This window comes from Antennarius striatus, chromosome 4, assembly GCF_040054535.1.
Source record: "Antennarius striatus isolate MH-2024 chromosome 4, ASM4005453v1, whole genome shotgun sequence".
Taxonomy (NCBI): Eukaryota; Metazoa; Chordata; class Actinopteri; order Lophiiformes; family Antennariidae; genus Antennarius; species Antennarius striatus.
The window spans coordinates 4,628,003-4,645,417 of NC_090779.1; the positions used below are offsets into that span (position 1 = coordinate 4,628,003).

The 17,415-nt window shown below is 38.2% G+C and overlaps 1 protein-coding gene across 4 annotated transcripts in view; it reads right to left on the reverse strand.

Moving 5' to 3' along the window:
* The window catches only part of vps9d1 (VPS9 domain containing 1), a 36,637-nt gene that overhangs the window by 11,085 nt on the left and 8,137 nt on the right, over positions 1 to 17,415 (reverse strand). For all 4 annotated transcript variants that reach the window (XM_068312339.1, XM_068312340.1, XM_068312336.1 and 1 more), the window contains exons 7-16: positions 14,597 to 14,659; positions 14,047 to 14,099; positions 13,353 to 13,440; positions 13,066 to 13,151; positions 12,183 to 12,331; positions 10,225 to 10,587; positions 9,972 to 10,101; positions 6,280 to 6,485; positions 5,473 to 5,557; positions 1,097 to 1,201 (exon numbers count right to left, since the gene is read on the reverse strand). In XM_068312339.1, the coding sequence (XP_068168440.1) occupies positions 1,097 to 1,201; positions 5,473 to 5,557; positions 6,280 to 6,485; positions 9,972 to 10,101; positions 10,225 to 10,587; positions 12,183 to 12,331; positions 13,066 to 13,151; positions 13,353 to 13,440; positions 14,047 to 14,099; positions 14,597 to 14,659 (1,328 nt within the window). The remainder of the gene's footprint in view (positions 1 to 1,096; positions 1,202 to 5,472; positions 5,558 to 6,279; positions 6,486 to 9,971; positions 10,102 to 10,224; positions 10,588 to 12,182; positions 12,332 to 13,065; positions 13,152 to 13,352; positions 13,441 to 14,046; positions 14,100 to 14,596; positions 14,660 to 17,415) is intronic.

Sequence of the window (17,415 nt, forward strand, 5' to 3'; positions counted from 1 at the left end):
AATGGGCAGCATGGGGAAAGAGTGCAGGATGGATTGAAGGTTCTATCAGACAAAACAAAGGATGAGGGAGGTTTGATGGAGGCTTAACAGAAAGTCAACTCCTGAGTAAAGGTAACCTGAGGGTACCCTTTATTTCTTGTATCAGTCTGCCTTACAGACTGATACAAGAAGAGATTACCTGTGGTCTGTAAAATGTGAATAGAATAGCTCTGTAGAATAGACTAAAATTAATTTACAGAGGATTTTTTTTAATGAAGTCATTATAGTCCTGCTTATGAAAGACTTTGAGGGTCTGCAAACATCTGGTCTGTCAGCAATGTGAAGTTACAGACCAGATGACATACTCTAATACTCATATTAGTAAAGTTAAAATTAAAAAAAAGGAAGTAAATTGACATCATTACATTTCACTTGGCCTTTTTTTCATTTATGACAAATCAAACTTACATTTTGTCCGGCATGAGTTTTTCATACCTTTTTACTGCAGTCATTACATTTCATACTTTGAAAATCCTGCACACATTGTAAGACAGCCAACATGTCTATTAACCCACTGAGTTTTCAACGTTTCACCTTTCCATTCCTATCCAGTACACTCAACAACATAAAAAGATTAAATGGGACCTTATTTGTATTTTTTATAGAGTAGAAAAACCAAATCCCAAATATCCTGGCATTCTTCTGCCACCGCAGAGCTAACCGGCTGGATTTACAACCCACTGTTTTTAGAGCTGTGAACAGACTATTAAGGTGTGGTCTAAACTCACACGCAAAGATGTATCAGTAGGATGTAGGATCTAAGACCAACAGGCCTCTCAGACTGTTCTGACGCTGAGTGTTGGGTCTTCAAGGGTGGGGGTCTTTTTTATTACAAAATTTTAAAATTGCATGCATGCAAGTATCCCGTTCTTGGAGGATTTAATTATCCCCCATAATTTTTGTACTTTAACCCATTGGCTTCATCAACTGGGATCATTTAAGTCTGGTTGATTCTATTTCTTTGCTCCCCAAAAAAAAAAAACTGTTGGAAGAAACTCTTGTGTTTGTTTATGCAAACAAAGGGAAAGTTCCTACACCACTGATTATTCTGACTCACCCCTCATGAATGAACTCCTCCAAAGCTGCACATTCAGAAACCAGCTGAGGACATTGGCAGCGAAGAGCCACGAAAGATAGGATGGGCAACAAGTCATCAGCACCGCTGTCAGAGGAGAGGAAGAAGGAGGAAGGAGATCAAGAAGATGAAAAAAAAAAGTAAATAAATAAAGATGAAGGAGTGACATCTACAGAATTTGATGGCATGTGTTACCCGGGGGACACAATGGAAACCAAATCAAACACAGCTCTTAATTGCATGCATGTTCAAAGATGGTAATGATAACGGTTTTTCTCTTTCCTGAGATCTGCCGGGTGGACAAATTGCAAGCTGGGCAGATGATGATAGCCTGATAGCATTCTGCCTGCATGTAGACAGTGACCATTTGTTTATCAGGACTCACACGCAGGGCTAACCACTTGCTTGCTACTTTGCGTGAGAAGGTATGTTACTGGCCCTCGACTGACCCTGCCAAATGAAACAGGATATTCTTCTCCTGCAGGTTCTTTAAGGTGTGGACAGGCTCATGTATCCACTGGAGCTGGACCTCCCACACACACACACACAATCGAAACACTAAATTATAATCTTCACTACTGTGAATGAACCCCTCACACAAACACTGTTGTCTCTGCATTCCAAGGATATGATGCACTCACAGGCAGAAATAGTCATTTCAGGGAGCTCTAATGTGACTTTACAAATCATTCCAATTGGGGTGATGATGAAAAAAAACAAAACAGAGCTGCACAAATGGACCAAAGACGAAACATTCTTAATCAACGGGGTGCAGTGGTGACCAACGTAGCAGCACAATGGATGACAAAAAAGAAAGGGATGTGGACAAAACAATAAAGAGGACAAACGAGCTTTGAGTTGGTCAAAGACAAAGAGCTGAAAAAATGGAAATGCTGGTTAAAGAACAAATGAGGGCAGTTAGTACAAGAGTGTGTTTGTGTGTGAGGAATTAGAAATGACATACATACACACGCATACATTTTAGAAATGGAAGGATTGTGATTTTTGTCCACAATGTGATGCTGAAGAACACCTAGGTCTGTGACTCCTCCACATGACTATATTATGGACGGAACCCTAAGACATTCAAGTGAATCAAAGTGTTTGTCAAACAAAACATATGTACACGGGTCAGCAGGTGGCACCATCACTGACTGAATATTCTTGTGTAGCTCTTGTGTGTAACTTCAAGTTTGAGTTGAATTGTACCATGGACTTTGGAAGTATACCAACTTACTGTATCGTGAGTAAACTTCAAAATTTAGCAGGGCCACCACTGACACATCTTTAAAATTATACACAATCCTATTAGCCATTGATTCTTGTTTGGATTGTATTGATAAAAATCTGTTGGAGTTTGTTATATCTGTTAAATATGATGCCTCAAAAAAGGTCACATATACAAAAAATTGTAGCATAAATCAAACATGGAATCTCGTACAACGTACCAAATTAGATAAAGGCAAAGCAGGAGCTGCTTATCTGGAATATTGCATATTCTAAAAAAACATTCTATTCAATCCTGTAACAAATGTGAGATAACCGTCAACTTGGTAGGTATCTGAGCATCCCTGTACTCTCCACTTGCTGTTTGATGAAGATGGTTTGCTACACCACAATAAGATGAAAACCAATAATAGCTTTAAAACCAACAATGGCTTTACACACTTTGAAGAGATCAAGATGAGCATGGGATCATAGAAGCTAGTCAAATTATGAAATATATAAGTTTTGGGTTTTGCTTCTCATGTCATGGTCAACCTTCGCTATGCAGCCTCACTTTTGCACAATAGCTCAACATATATTCAATTAGTTACAGCTGTACTCTCCCGATTTCCAGTCAGGATTTGGACCACAGACAGTGAAGTTACAACTTCCTGTTCAAAGCTATTCTATCTAAAAAAAATTTTAAAACGATGTACTTTTCATACTCATAGGGTTAAGTAGGACTGAGCATATAATACATAAATTGGATTAATTCTCTTGAAGGGGTTAAATATGTTGTGAATTAGACAAAATTGTACAAAGATGTAAAAGGCCAACTTCCAAGGGACATTTTCATTCCAATCATAATATGTGATTCAATTTTTTGCAAACTATTGACTTTTAAACAGGTTCAGAACCCAACAAAAATATGATTCATCTTGGAAAATAATTCCTTGCACTAAAATTCAAGCACTGGTTATAAGGATGGTGGATAAAAAATGAAGAGAAAGAATGAAGAAAGCTAAACAAGCAGGATATTTACAAAAAAATCATTCTGAAACCTGATGAACTTGTCTGTAAACAGGATGTTGAAGTTAATTGGAAATCCATTTCAAGTCAACGATCAGGCCTTGATCAAAAACACGTTATGAGTCAATGACACGAAGAAAAGCCAGCCATGTTTGGATGATTCAGAGAAGCAGTCATGTAGCGACCTGAGCCGAGCTTTCGAACTGAAGGCAAGACAGAACACAGTCCAACTTTAGCCTCTTCAAGGTTTCAGAAACACAATTTCAGATTTAAATGTCATGGGATGTCAGACATGACAGGGCTCTAAAACAAGAAAAAAAATGATTCAGTGGTTTGACGGTCTTTGACTCACGTTTCCAGGGGGAAAAAAAATTCCATGTCATGATTCAGTTTTATTTTTGGAACTACACTTTGTTCCCATGTTGTTTACAGTACTGTGAAAGACAAAAGCAGGTGGACTCCCTCTCATCACTAAGATCAAAGGGCATTATGGCATTGTGGTAAAGATCTGGACTCCTAATGCTCTTCTCAGTCACCAGTGGCTCTCTCCTCAACATTTTCCCGTGGAGGACATCTCTGGAGAGTGAAAAACTTGACCACTGACCGTTATTAAGAGAGTCCAGAAGCTCCTTTACATTGCAACTTCCTGAATGAGTGCCTGCTGTGTTCTTGGAGGGAGTTTGGAAGGTTCTGGAAAGGTTCCCTATTGTTCCAAGTCTTTTTAATTTAAAGATAATGTGTCTCAAAGAGGATCCGAGTTCCTCAGCTTTAAGAAACATGTCAACTTCCTTGTCTCTTGCAAATTCTTTATTTTAGCAGTGAATGTTGTTGTGAGCGCTACTAGTCAAAATTAGGCTTCTAAAAATACACTGAAGAATTAGCTGGTAGTAACCAGGCCTGGATGTGTCTAGTCCAGCTGCAACCACATTAATACAGTTTGATAGTTTTATTCCTTTCATTCAATTTATACGAGGTCGAATCATTTTTCATAAATCATTTGGTGATCATTCAAAGCTTGCATTTTGTTTTTGCCCAGGTTATATCCGTTTTATATTATATTTGAAGATGAAACACATTTCTTCATAAAATACAAGTAAAGATGCAAGAAATCAGGAGGGGAGTGGGTTCAATATATTTCACAACACTATTTTAGCATACTGAGGGCACACACAAAAATCTCTATGTCAGAAGTTTTTTGGATAAAAATCCTTGAGCAGTAATCTGCCTGGTCAGCTCTTCTACTTTGCCATCTCTGATCACTTCAAACACACCCCAATGCAAGGAGACAGATATGGAGCAGGAGACAGCCATTCGGAAAAAAACATTTGTGGATCCAATAGAAAAAGAAAATAGGATGTGGGCAAGAGCATGAAAATATAGAATACTTGTTAGTTTAAAAAAGTTACTAGAAGCTTGTGGGTTGCACTGCTCATAACAGATGAAAACTCATAACTGTTTTCTCTAAAGTAATTAGAGATACTGTGTAGACAATAGAAATGAACAATTTCCTCTGCATCTTTTTATATTGTCAGTGTTTCAGTAAAAATTGTAAACATGGAACATTTATAATTGAATTAATAATGTATGATCTGCATTACGGATGCTACAAACCATTCTATTGCACTTTGTTGTGCATTAGAATGGATTCAAACTTCTTTTTGCCTCTTCAAGCCCCTTTTTGAGCACTGAGCTGTTCCAAATCCAGACAAGACGACCCACTTTTAGGCCTGGCTAGGAACAGGCACTCTATAGGGGGCAATAAACCTCGGCTGGAGCCCCTGCTGCGACAGGCTTAGCTGAGCACTGATGTGTCCTGACAGGACAGCAACGAAGCCCGAGATGATGTTTGGATACTTCTACTGAACTTCGGGAAAGTCTTTCCCACCGTATCATAAACATGGAATTGATAAAGATATGGCTCTTACTTTGATGCTTTGCAAAGTATCTTTTGGAGAAATTCAAATTAATATCACAACCCCCCAACTGTTTAAATACGTGATTTAATCATTTAACAGTTTAAAAGAAACATCTTGTTCCACCACCTACAAAGCTCCGGTAAAAGCTCTTGTATAGAGTGAGAAATGTAAAACCAAATGAGTTGCCACAGCTCAGTATTTACTCACATAGCAGCCGTTTTGGGTGTCAGGTCCACCTCATGAAGACACCTGTAATCCTCAGCACAGGCACAAATCAGTCGTAATGTCCTGACTGTAACAAGACAGAATTTCCAATAAATATAGACCATGTTATCCATGTTTTCCACAAGTTCCTTGCAATGATTAAAACTATGAAGTAAAATGGTTCCAGATGACAGAGCAAACTGATGACTGTTAGTTTATCCAAGTCAAATACAACTCGTTATGCTCCATCATGAATAATTTGCATTCCATCAACACTAACCAAAGGATCCATTTTTATGATCTAATACAGTTTTCCAGTTCCAGGACCGTAGAACAGATGGACAAAATGTTTTTAAAATTAACAGAGTACCACATAACGAGACTCACAACAATTCAAAGAAAGAATTCAGAGAAGTCATCTTGGTACAAGAAGCTCCCAGATCTGATGCTTTACCTGGGACTGTTCCTAATTTAATGGCATCTTTCCTGGCTCATCACTGGACATTTTAATAAGTTTATAAGTTTAATGGTAAATTGTGCTTCAATGTGTTGGTTCTTTAAATAAATCAGTGTGTTGCAATGGTAATTAGCATGAAACAAACATGAGTAACTGATCACAACCATTCTCCTGTGTTAACCAACTAATATTTAGTCAATCAAATGGTGGGCTACGGGTCTGCAGGTTCTGACTCTTAAACATGTCTTGAAGGATGGATAATTATGGACAAGTTCCTAGAAAAACGTTGTATCCCCCCAGATTATACAAGTTGATAAGTCACTCGTCCCAAAAGTCAACTCAGTCAGACTCACCAATACAGTCCAACTTCCTCTGTGGACAACAATCTGAAAGGAGAAGCCGAAGCTCCTGAACAGCAGACTCATAAGGGTAGGAACCTTGAAGTGCACCAGGGTTTTGAGGGAATAGTTTCAAGGGAACACCAACATCTCCAGGTGAAACATCCTGAAACATCTTCATACTTGTCTCATAGGCTTGCTCTCGTTCTCTGTGAACTTTCCTGAGAAAGAAAGACGGCAGTTGGTGTGAAAAATATTTACAGCAATGCCTGTTAGTAACAGTAAAAGGCATTATGGGAGAAGTATTTCCAATAAAGTTGCTGTTGCTAATTTATTTATGGGTGCATCTTTACATTGAATTGGTATTTGTTCCAACTTAATTATCTGTGTTTGTGGAAAGGAAGACTGAAGCTCTATTTACCATTCATGAGAGCTCTTGCTCAGACAGGCCAGCAGTGCAGAAATTTTTACACATGAAAAACTTCATTTGTAAAAAGCAGAACAATATTTGTAGGACAATTTTAAATATCACTTCTTACAGCTGTGTTTTTCGTGTTATGATGAAGCAGAATGATGAACAAGAATAGAAAATTGATAAAAAGATTCATTTGGGAGCAATGAAGGACATATTGAGAGTACAACTGCATGTAAACCACAAGATGATGAACAAGAATAAGATTACTTCTTTATAACAGTGTTTACGTTAAAACACTAATTTTGTCTCCATACATTATATAAAAACACAAGTCATTACCAGCCATTGTATTAACAACTCACCTAGTAATTCTAAAGTTTCAGTTTGAGATATAGGGGGGACACCTAAAAACTGAATTCAGGTGTTTCATTCAGGCTCATTGGCCACAGATGCATAAAGTCAAGCATCCACCAGACCATCTGGATTTAGAAACATTTAGGAATGCATCAATATGAAGAGCTCAGTGAATTCAAGCCTGGGACAGCTGAAGAATTCCACCACTGAAATAAGTCAGTGAAATGTCTTGTGAATATTCCACAATTAACAAGGTGGCAGTTAAGTAAATACAAAGAGTGAGGCCACTGAGCTCCGGGATGCATAGGGTGGACAAAGTGTCAACTCTCAATGAGCGTTCCAAGCATCTGATGGAGCCGTGTAAAGCATAGAGACAATGAACTCTGGAGCCATGTAAATGTGTTTGAAACGATCACATCTTCAGAAAACTGAACTAATATTGGGATGTCAGGAAAGCTCCTGTAGGTGTGTGAAGTTTCCCTTATCATGAACTTAGAGCAGCACTGCCACATGCTGGTCAACGAGAGACCTTGACCCATCTGAATTTCCAGGAAGCACATCATTCTAAACCTAATGCTAATTCCTAAACCCAATATGCTTTAAAATATGCGAATATTATGCTGTGGAAGGGTTATGTTTCGGTGAATGTAAACTGATCCACAATACATTTGTATTTATATGAGCACAAACAAGTCAGACTTGAATTTATTTTACAGATGGACTGGTTTAGTTTCATTTCAAACGGCAAAAACATCAATGGTCAGTGAGCACTAACTTGATTTGCTATTGTTTATATATTTGTGTATTCCTACTCAATACAAACATAACATGTTTTTAAGCAAGTTTTATATCAATGAGATGAAATCCCATTTTCTTTGCATTCGTGTTTGTTTCTTTTCTCTGATGAAACACTGTTCTAAGATGAAGTCTTGTTAGTCACAACACTGAGAATCCCCATCAGCTTACATTACATTACATTTACATTAAGTAAACAGAGTGTATACTTGTCAAGTCTGGGGGCATCCTGGGAACCAGACTTTAGTTAACTGGTTCTAATTTTATCATTTGTTTTGTATTAATGTATTTTAAAGTACTCTAACGCATAAATTCAAAACATCACAAGGCACCCTATCAACAACTTATCAGGAATGTTGTGCAGTAAGTGTAGTATTTGGTGAGACTAGTTAAGATTATTTTTGTCTGGGACCTGTCTCCCAAACTAATCATTGACAGACAAGAGACAGACAGACAAACAAATGGACATTCTGCTGACTACTCTAGTAGGACTGTAGGACTACACAAACATTTGATAAATGTTCTTTGTCAGACTGAGTGTCAATGGCCCATTGAAGATAAGGGCCTTCAGTCTCAACCTCTTGAAGTCAGTAGTCAAGATAGTGATTGTAATTGTACTATTTTGTTTCCTAGTGTAATTTAAATATCTAAAAAAATAACAAACTTGGGACAACCAAAAAACCCTCAGTTGGGAGGTCAGTCTGAAAATACACATAGCTTACCAGCAATATTTTAACTTGCGTATAGCTATAAAAACTGGTATCTGACTTCAACTACACACCTCAACCTTTTAAAATGTCACCATCACTAAATGGTGCTGAACATTGTAACTATTACTGATTCAATAAACAGTCAAGTTTTATAAAACTAGTTATTGTGTCTTTTTGTATGATAGTTATTTAGAGTTGACTGACTTTATACTCGAATGCAAGTCTTCATTTACTTGAAGGACTGACTACCTCTTTTGCATTGACTACTGAGAAAAATTTAATCCAATTGAAAAATTTTAATTAGATTCTTCATAACTTCAAAATAGGGCTGTCACTTTATTAATTAATTAATATTAATTACTCTGCAAATTAACGCGTTATAAAAATTAACGCAATTGACCGTGAGTGGCAAGTCGATGCGCAAACATTTTAAATTTGGCCGATTGAGGGACCCGTTGGCTGCAGTGACGTCACTTCCTACCTGCGCCACTAGTCAAAAGCAGAGTGACTGACAACAGAGATGGACACGACACAGGTGAGCGAGGCAAGCGAACTTGGACCTTTGGGCGGAAAGTTTATTTATAAAAATAACAACGACGGGACTATCAACAAAAACGCAGTGATTCTGCACTGCCAATCTGCGATGTAGACGCCTCAGTCAGTCTGCCCCAGGGCAGCTGTGGCTACACACGTAGCTTACCATCACCAAGTATGGATGAGGAGTAAATGAATAATGGATCCGATGTAAAGCGTCTTTGAGTGTCCAGGAAAGTGCTATATAAATTTAATCCATTATTATTATTATTATTTGTACCTTTTGTAAAAGAGAATTTTCATATCACCGAAGCAGCTCCAGCCCAACGTATCATTTAAATGCACAACATGTCAAGGACACAGAGTTGAACATTTGCTTACCCTTTTAAAGGAAATGCCTGTTGGAATCTTGCTTTTGATGTTGCCTCATTTAGAGGCATGTTATACTATTCAATTTTAATTGCTGTATTAAGACAGCTTAAGTATTCATTTTGATTGAGAGTCTGCTTATGTGCCTATTTCAGACTCAACCTTATTTTATTTCTGAATTTTATTTTAACTGTATTTGAATGGCATTTTTGAGAAATGTACCTGGCCTAATTGGTTTACTGATGTGCTTGGCCTTTTTTCTTTTGAATTTCATTTATAAAGCACACTTGACCAATAAAAATGTGGATGTCAAATCTTCTCTTCTTGGTGCATTCTATTGATTAGTCATGCATTACAATTTTGTAATGTCCTAGAATTCAAATTCTTTATTTGGGGGCCTTTAGCAGGTATGAGATTAATTAATTAATTACAAATCCTGTAATTAATTAGATTATTATTTAATCGCCTGACAGCACTACTTCAAAAGTATTAAAGTATGTTTGAGGAAATGAGAATTTAGGCTGCAGTACCTGAAAAGAGCCACCAGGGCGCTCCATAGGGGTGTGAAGAAGGCTTCCTCTATGCTAGCAAGGCAAAGGTCTTTAGAACTGGCAGTGTTCAAACACTCAAAGGATAACAGACACAGCGACAGAAGCTGATCTGAAATGTAGAGAAACGCAAATTAAATTCAAATGAAACAACCTGGCAGCAGGAGAAATTCAGTCCTGACATTTTCAGCATGGTATGGCTGAAAACACATTAATTTTTGATCACATTGCTCACCAATGGCAATGTGGATGTCTTTGACAATGGTCTTCAGATGTTCTGACAGTGCTCTTATCTCCAGTTCCTGTAAGCTTCCCTCATCCTGTTCTGCCAGAATCATGGGGTCACAGGTCGACTCTAAATCTGAGCCCATGTCATCAATGCTGCTATGGGGTGGTGCCCAGTGCATCTGGTTCAGGAACTCCTCCAGATCTTCAAACGAGTTCTCCCGATCCACCAGCACATGTGCAGAAGGCTCTTCCCCTTCCTCATAATCAGAGTGGAGCTCGTGTAACGGTGAGGGTGACGGTGAGGAGCCAGGGCTGAAGCTGTGGCCGCTAATGCTACTGTCTACAGGTCTGGTAGGTTTCCTCTGAATGCCTGCATGACCAAATACAATAGCACATTAGTAAATTAATTCAGTCTAAGTAGAAATCCATTGGATAACCATGGCTACACTATGGCTCATTTTCCTAGTACTTGTGTATTATGGTATTATCACTGATTCTCTCCGACTATGGCTCTGGGGACAGCAAGACTTGGTTCATTATTTTGGTCCTGAGAGAAACACATAAACAGTAACTGGACCGGATGTCATCATGTTTCCTGCCAATAATGAATTCCAGTGGGTTTGGGAATGCTCTTATTTGTCAACCAGCACCACCAGCATGTCAAAATCTCTGCTTTGCCCAGTTTAGAACAAAGGTCTTTACCGGGCAAATTCAAACACCATGAAAAATAATAAAAAATACTAACAATAATTATAAATAATGAGCCACAAAACAACTGAAATGAAAACATTACATGGATTTGGATGGGGGAAATAATTGTTATTAATTGTTTGAATGTGTTGTTGCTATAAAATTCAACACAAACATTTACAGGTATTCCTCAACCTACGAACAAAATTGGCTGAATATAAGCTGAATCTTCTGTAAGTCGTTATTGATTAAATTGTAGTCTATAAAATTATGGGCAGCATGGTGGAGCAGTGCATAGCGATGTCACAAAGCAAGAAGGATCAGAGTTCTCCGGCTTCCTCCAACCTCCAAAAACCTGCAGTTTAGGTGGATTGGTCTTGTCAGAATTTCTCGCAGATGTAAAGGCTGTTTGTCTTTAGTGTGGCTCTGCTGTGCACCGGTGACGCACCCGTTGTTCCAGCAACCCCCGTGACCCGAAAAAGTGGAAGAAAATGAATAGATGGATGAATCTATAATCGCAAATTGAGGTCATTTAAATGTTGTTACTACTCTAAATACAAGTTATATTCCCTAAGACTTAACAAGAAACGATAATAGCGCATAATACTGTAGTACACTATTGTAACTTAACTTTAGAGTAAAGGAAGAAGAAGGGGGAGGAGTTATTGCTGGTGAGAGGCAGAGCTGTCATGAGAGATTTTTGCCATGACTGTGGTCACTTGCCTTGTGTTTTTTGCTAATACCACTAGCACTAACCTTTGCTTTTATCAGCCATGATAAACAGTAAAGTATCCAAGATGGTACGAAGCTCACAGAGATACGTACAAGAACAAGATGGGGGGAAATGATTGTTGGAGATGTGTGAACTTAGCGGAGGTGCTCAGCGAGGGTTGTGGAAGAAAGGGAAACTAAAGTAGTCTGATATGGCAACGAGCAGTTATTCAATTCTACGAATGTTCAAAAGTTCATATCTTGAGGACTACCTGAATTTAAAAATATCAATGAAGCTGATGAGCTAAATATCTCATATCAAAAGCAGTAGAACGATCCACTCTTATGAAAGGTATTTTCAAGAAAAACTGTTACATTAGTGACCCTTAGAGTAACACTGCTCTGGAATTTGCACAGGAAAAAAGTTTCAAAGGGAAATAGCGGCAAGATGTGTAAGGACTACCTTCTATGTTCTGATAACATTGAATAACTTAAAAAGTACATCAACCAGAAACCAATGATTTCTTGATCAATCTACCACCATGAACACCATGCTTGGCCTACCTGGATGAAGGAGGCTGTGAGTGCTGAGAGAAGGTCTAATCAACAGGGCAGGACTCTGGGGGAGGCTTTTACTGACGATGGGGTAGAGCTTGTTGTAAACGTGGTACTGGTGTTTCCTTAACAGTTTCACCACTGGATGATCAGAACGGCTGAGGACACAACACACAATGGATGTTAATCCAGTCTACTTTAACCTAAACATGATCAATGCCTTGCTTTGAATAGTATGAAGACAACTCTCACTCAGATGTAAAGTATGTGACAACAATGAGGGAGAGAAGGAGATAAATGTCATATGCATGTGAATGTCAAGTTTTTCTGTCATACTTTTTTTCTAATTCATCTTACTAAACTAGAAACTTCAACACTATAAGCCTAAACTATTGTTCTAATTGCCGAGCCTTTTTTTGGGCTTCCCTAACACAGAACAAGAAAGACTGAGAAAACCAAAATGAAGTAAATATTTCCCTCCATCTCACACTATCAATGCAGACAATCTTAACAGAAGTATTGTTGACAGACCAAGAGCCTACTAAACAGACTGAATTTGTTGAAAGCATCAATCAATCAATACTATGTCATAGCAGAAAATACAACACAAGTTAGTTTAAACAAGGCTGAACCTTTAAATCAACAATTAAATCAAGTTAACTCTTTAGATTACAGATCAATAGCCATTTATGAGTTACATTGAGAAAACAAATATGCAAATGCTTGCACAAGACTTTCAGGGTCAGCAAAGATTAAAAGTATTTTAAAACTCTGATCTCATCTACGAAGTCAGTGATATCTTAAACTTGGATCAACTGTGACAAAAAGGACCCTCAAACAGACGGTGTTTAAGTTTAACCCTGTTTATGATGATCATGTTGTAATCAGTTACCTGAGCAGACAGGAGACTAGACCTGACACTAATGTGACATCATTAGGATTCTTCTTTATGTTGGCTTTCCAGAGTTTCGGCCACTCCTGAAGAGATAAAAAATACACAATTGACTTTTTGTCAGTTATTTGTTGATTCATTTAAATGTAATTATAGCTCATCAGTATAGATTTCTTTGTCTCCTTACGTAAGAACAGGTTTCATTATAAAAGGCTACAAATGAGCAGAGTTGGCTCCATATACACTGCAATCACATTCATCCTGACAGTGATAAGTAACAAACTTACGTGATCTTGCTCATATTCCAGTACATTGGTATAGAGAATGCGCTGCTCTTGCTCCTCTGCAGTCATTGCACCAGAGGCTGCAAATCTTCTGCAATGACAAACATACAATTTGGCTTTTAATGTAATTTTTTTTACTTTAATTTTATATACTGGTTTGATCCCCGAAGGGAAATTAAGAAAGCACACTCTAGCTACTGATTACAAACGCATGCATACATATTTGTGAGTACAGGCCCCTGTATCACACACACACACACAAAGGGGCCTGTTGGCATGCAGGGGAGGTAGAGTGGCAGGCAGCTCCTTCTTGGTGCGCCTCAAATGAGCAATTTGTAAAGGGGACGGCACCTTGCTCAAAGGTGCCTCGCCAGTGCTCCGGAGATGAGCTGACACCTCCCACTGTTAGCTCACCTCCGGGTATTTTTGGGGGGGCGGGAGCGGGAATCGAACCGCCGATCTTAAATCATAGGACGACCTGCTCTACCGCCCGCTTTACCACTGAGCCACTGCCGCCCATAGAACAGATTAAAACCTGCTTCTTTGTGTGTATGGAAAGAATATAAAAAATCAAAGTGTGCGTATCTCCACAATAAATAACTAAAATCTAAACAGGAAATAGTATGCACACAATGTCAAAACAAAACCACATTGAACCATATGAGTTACCAAAAATATATGATTTTCCATCACCTACCTGTTAGCCTCTTCCTGCAGTCTTAATCGTCTTTCCTCCATCCTTCTCTGGAGCTATTGTTACAATTAGCTTTAAGGAAACTTCTACAATAAAATCATATTAAGAGATTTCATTCTGCAAATATCTAATCTCTCCAAGTTTACTACTGTACTATTTCATTACTTAAGGTATAAAACAATGAGAATGAATATGTTCAGGCATGATGATGAAAACAGTTTAGAGCCCTACAAATGGTAGTTCATCTTCCATGAGCCCTTCTCCTCCACACACAAAGCCTTTTCAATATTACAATGATAACCTAATTGCCTGTTTGGACTTTATTTCTTGTCACTTCCAGTTATTTGGTAGTTAAAGTTGCTAAAAACCTCAAAAAACCCACAACTTATTTACATAATGAATACTGCTAATGAGCATTAATCTTGCCATCTGTCCATTCTGCACACACCTCTTCACTCAAGTTGTATACAGTACAACAGCTTGCCTAATATTGTTAAGAAAAAAAGGTTTGTACAACAACGTGAAATGAGGTCAGCTGATAACAGAAGGATACAGCATCCTGTCTGGCTTTGGCTATGATGAGGTTCTCCATCATCTGCCTCTGGAGAGACAGCGTCTGCATTAGAAACGAGGAAAGGAAATTAAACACATGCATATTTTTTTTTAAGAATTAGAATTAATCTCCTCAAACATAATGATGGAAATCTGTTTAGGGCATCTGAATGTTGCGAAATGTCTGGCAAGTACCACCAGTAGTCTGATCCAGATTAATATCCAAAACCTACTAAATTAGTCAATGGATTTCATCTCATGAAAATGGAAAACCAGTCATCATGTTACAATCTACATTGCATCAAGCAACAGAAACACACACGACCAAAAATCTAGCACGATCAGCATCACAACAACCAACAGAAAATAACAATAAATCAATATATCTGCATTAACAAGCGTGGCGGTGTGAAACAACGTCAAAGTGAATCCTGTCATTTTAATGTACTGCATTTTAACGCAATGTAGAGCTGTTCAGTTCTGGATGACAAACTGATGCATGTATGAGTAAAACATTTTCGATAAAAACATTCAAATCAATCTGGTCCAGCAGCAGCACAGGGCATCTGTGCGCTCTTCATGCTAATCTGCTGCTTGGCGAGGTGAGGTCTGACGGTGACACCGAAAATGTTTTTCCTCTTTTTTGCTTGAGGTCAGCGGGACGTTTGTACCGTGAATTATCGAGTTGGAGCACACTTTACCTTTACAAACGCCTTTAGTTTTCTCCAGTGGGCAAGGAGCTCCACTTGACGCCGAGACACTTTCGGTATCTGAGTAACATGAGTTAGCAAAAACATAATTGACACTCGGTTAGAGAAGGTTAACTTTAGCTCGTTAAGCGTCGCAATTGGGAAGATATTTAACGAAATAGATTCATAAATTAAATGTCAGACTCGAGTCTTACCATATTTTTTCGGGTGTGAATGTTTATGTCAGCAAAGAGATGACTACACGGAGTAGAGACGGCTATGTCTTGTCGCTTGAAGAGTCCTTTCCTCTGGCCTTTTATAAACCCGACTGACACTCAGGCCCTCCGCTGCACTCTAACCTCCTCATCAGCATACAACAGAAGGGCACGCGACCGGATGTGACCCCTCACGAGACCTCGAGACACAAAATAAAAGCACACCAAAGCTCGGCTCCGACTGCTCCACTGTCAATGATGCTTCACAATCACAAACTAGATTCTAAGCTAAGTCCAATTAGAACCACGACTCTGGGATAAGATAAGCGTTGCATCAGTGACTACGGACACAGAACACACTGATCTCAGATCTGCCTCACGCTAAACGAGGTTACCCCAGTTCATTCCTTGACCATGGAAAAACCTAACATTCAGAATCACCATTTATCAACAAAAACAGGATCTATGTTTCACATGGATGTAAACTATTTTTCACAGTAATTTTCAGTCACGTAGTGGTGGTCCAAATCCTGATGATAAAGGGTTGTCAACATCTGGGAATTTCTACTTGATTGGCCCATAATTGTTTGTCATGATATTGTCAAATTATTACACAAACAAGAGTCAGCTGAAGATAACACGTCCCCTGACATCCATAGAAACATTGCACAACAAATTAAAGAACAAAGTAGTTCTTTCTCTCAGTTTTAATGGAAAATAACAAATCAATGCATAGTGCACATCTGGGATCCTCCAAAGATCTAATCAACTCTTTCTAGGTTAACAATACACCTCTAAACATTATCTTTTAAAAATCTTTAACAAACAAACAAATGAAGGCAATTTTATAAGATTCAAAAAATGACATAAGAACATTTATTTAGTACAACTTACATTCATCACTCACATACTGATGTGAACTGGCATAAAAACACACATCCACTAAAATTTGGTGTTTAAACATTCACAGATGCTGAACTTAGTTAAATTCATATGTTATTTGAATTATATATTTTAGCACCCAGCACTGAGCAGGTAGTATATTTGATTTAATCATTTCAGATTCTCAGATATATGTAATAATATAAATGTGTTGACTCCTTACATTTAGATAATCAGTGACGTGTAACTTCCTGGTGCACAGGTCACACAACCTTTGTCTTGGTTGTTGTGTACTTAGTGTACTTAAACCATGTGGTTTGCTGCACATCAGGAGTCTCTTATTGGACTAAATGCCCCTCACACATCTGAGATCAGAAGACCCTCAATGAGTTGACTGACTGATTGTCACTCCTCACTAGTCAAGATGCTAAAGTCTGTCCAGCTTTATATCGATGAAGAACTCCACAGCTGTTGGAATGTGAATCCCCTCCCAAACAGGCTCGTCACTCAACAATGTTGTTCATCATGACAGACAATATTATTTACCAACTAGGTGGCAGAAAAATAGCATGATATAATTTGACCCAAAGATATATTGTGAATAATTTCACATTAAATATCTAAAACCTCCTACGCCTTTGGAATATATGCTGTTGAGTTGTGCCTAATGTTTCTAACTATGTTGAAACCCAACTCAGTCTCTCACGTACAAGTTACTGTAATTACACTTTTAACTATAAAAACTAAAAATTCCATGATTTGATGATACTTACACCTTTTGTCTAGCTCGTACTGGAGAAACCTCATGCCTTAATCTACATCATCTTTGGTCATTTCTTCTGAAGTTAACGGTGTGAGCTGTTTCTTCCTTTTCAATTTCTTCAGCTGCATCACAGTATTATTTCTGAATTTTATTGTAATTAGAGTTTAATTTGCTACTATATGACCAAAACATGTGAAGTACAGACTTTGTCTGTGTTACAGGCTGACAGCCACTACAAAATCTAATTCTGGTGAACAAACAATTCTTCTAG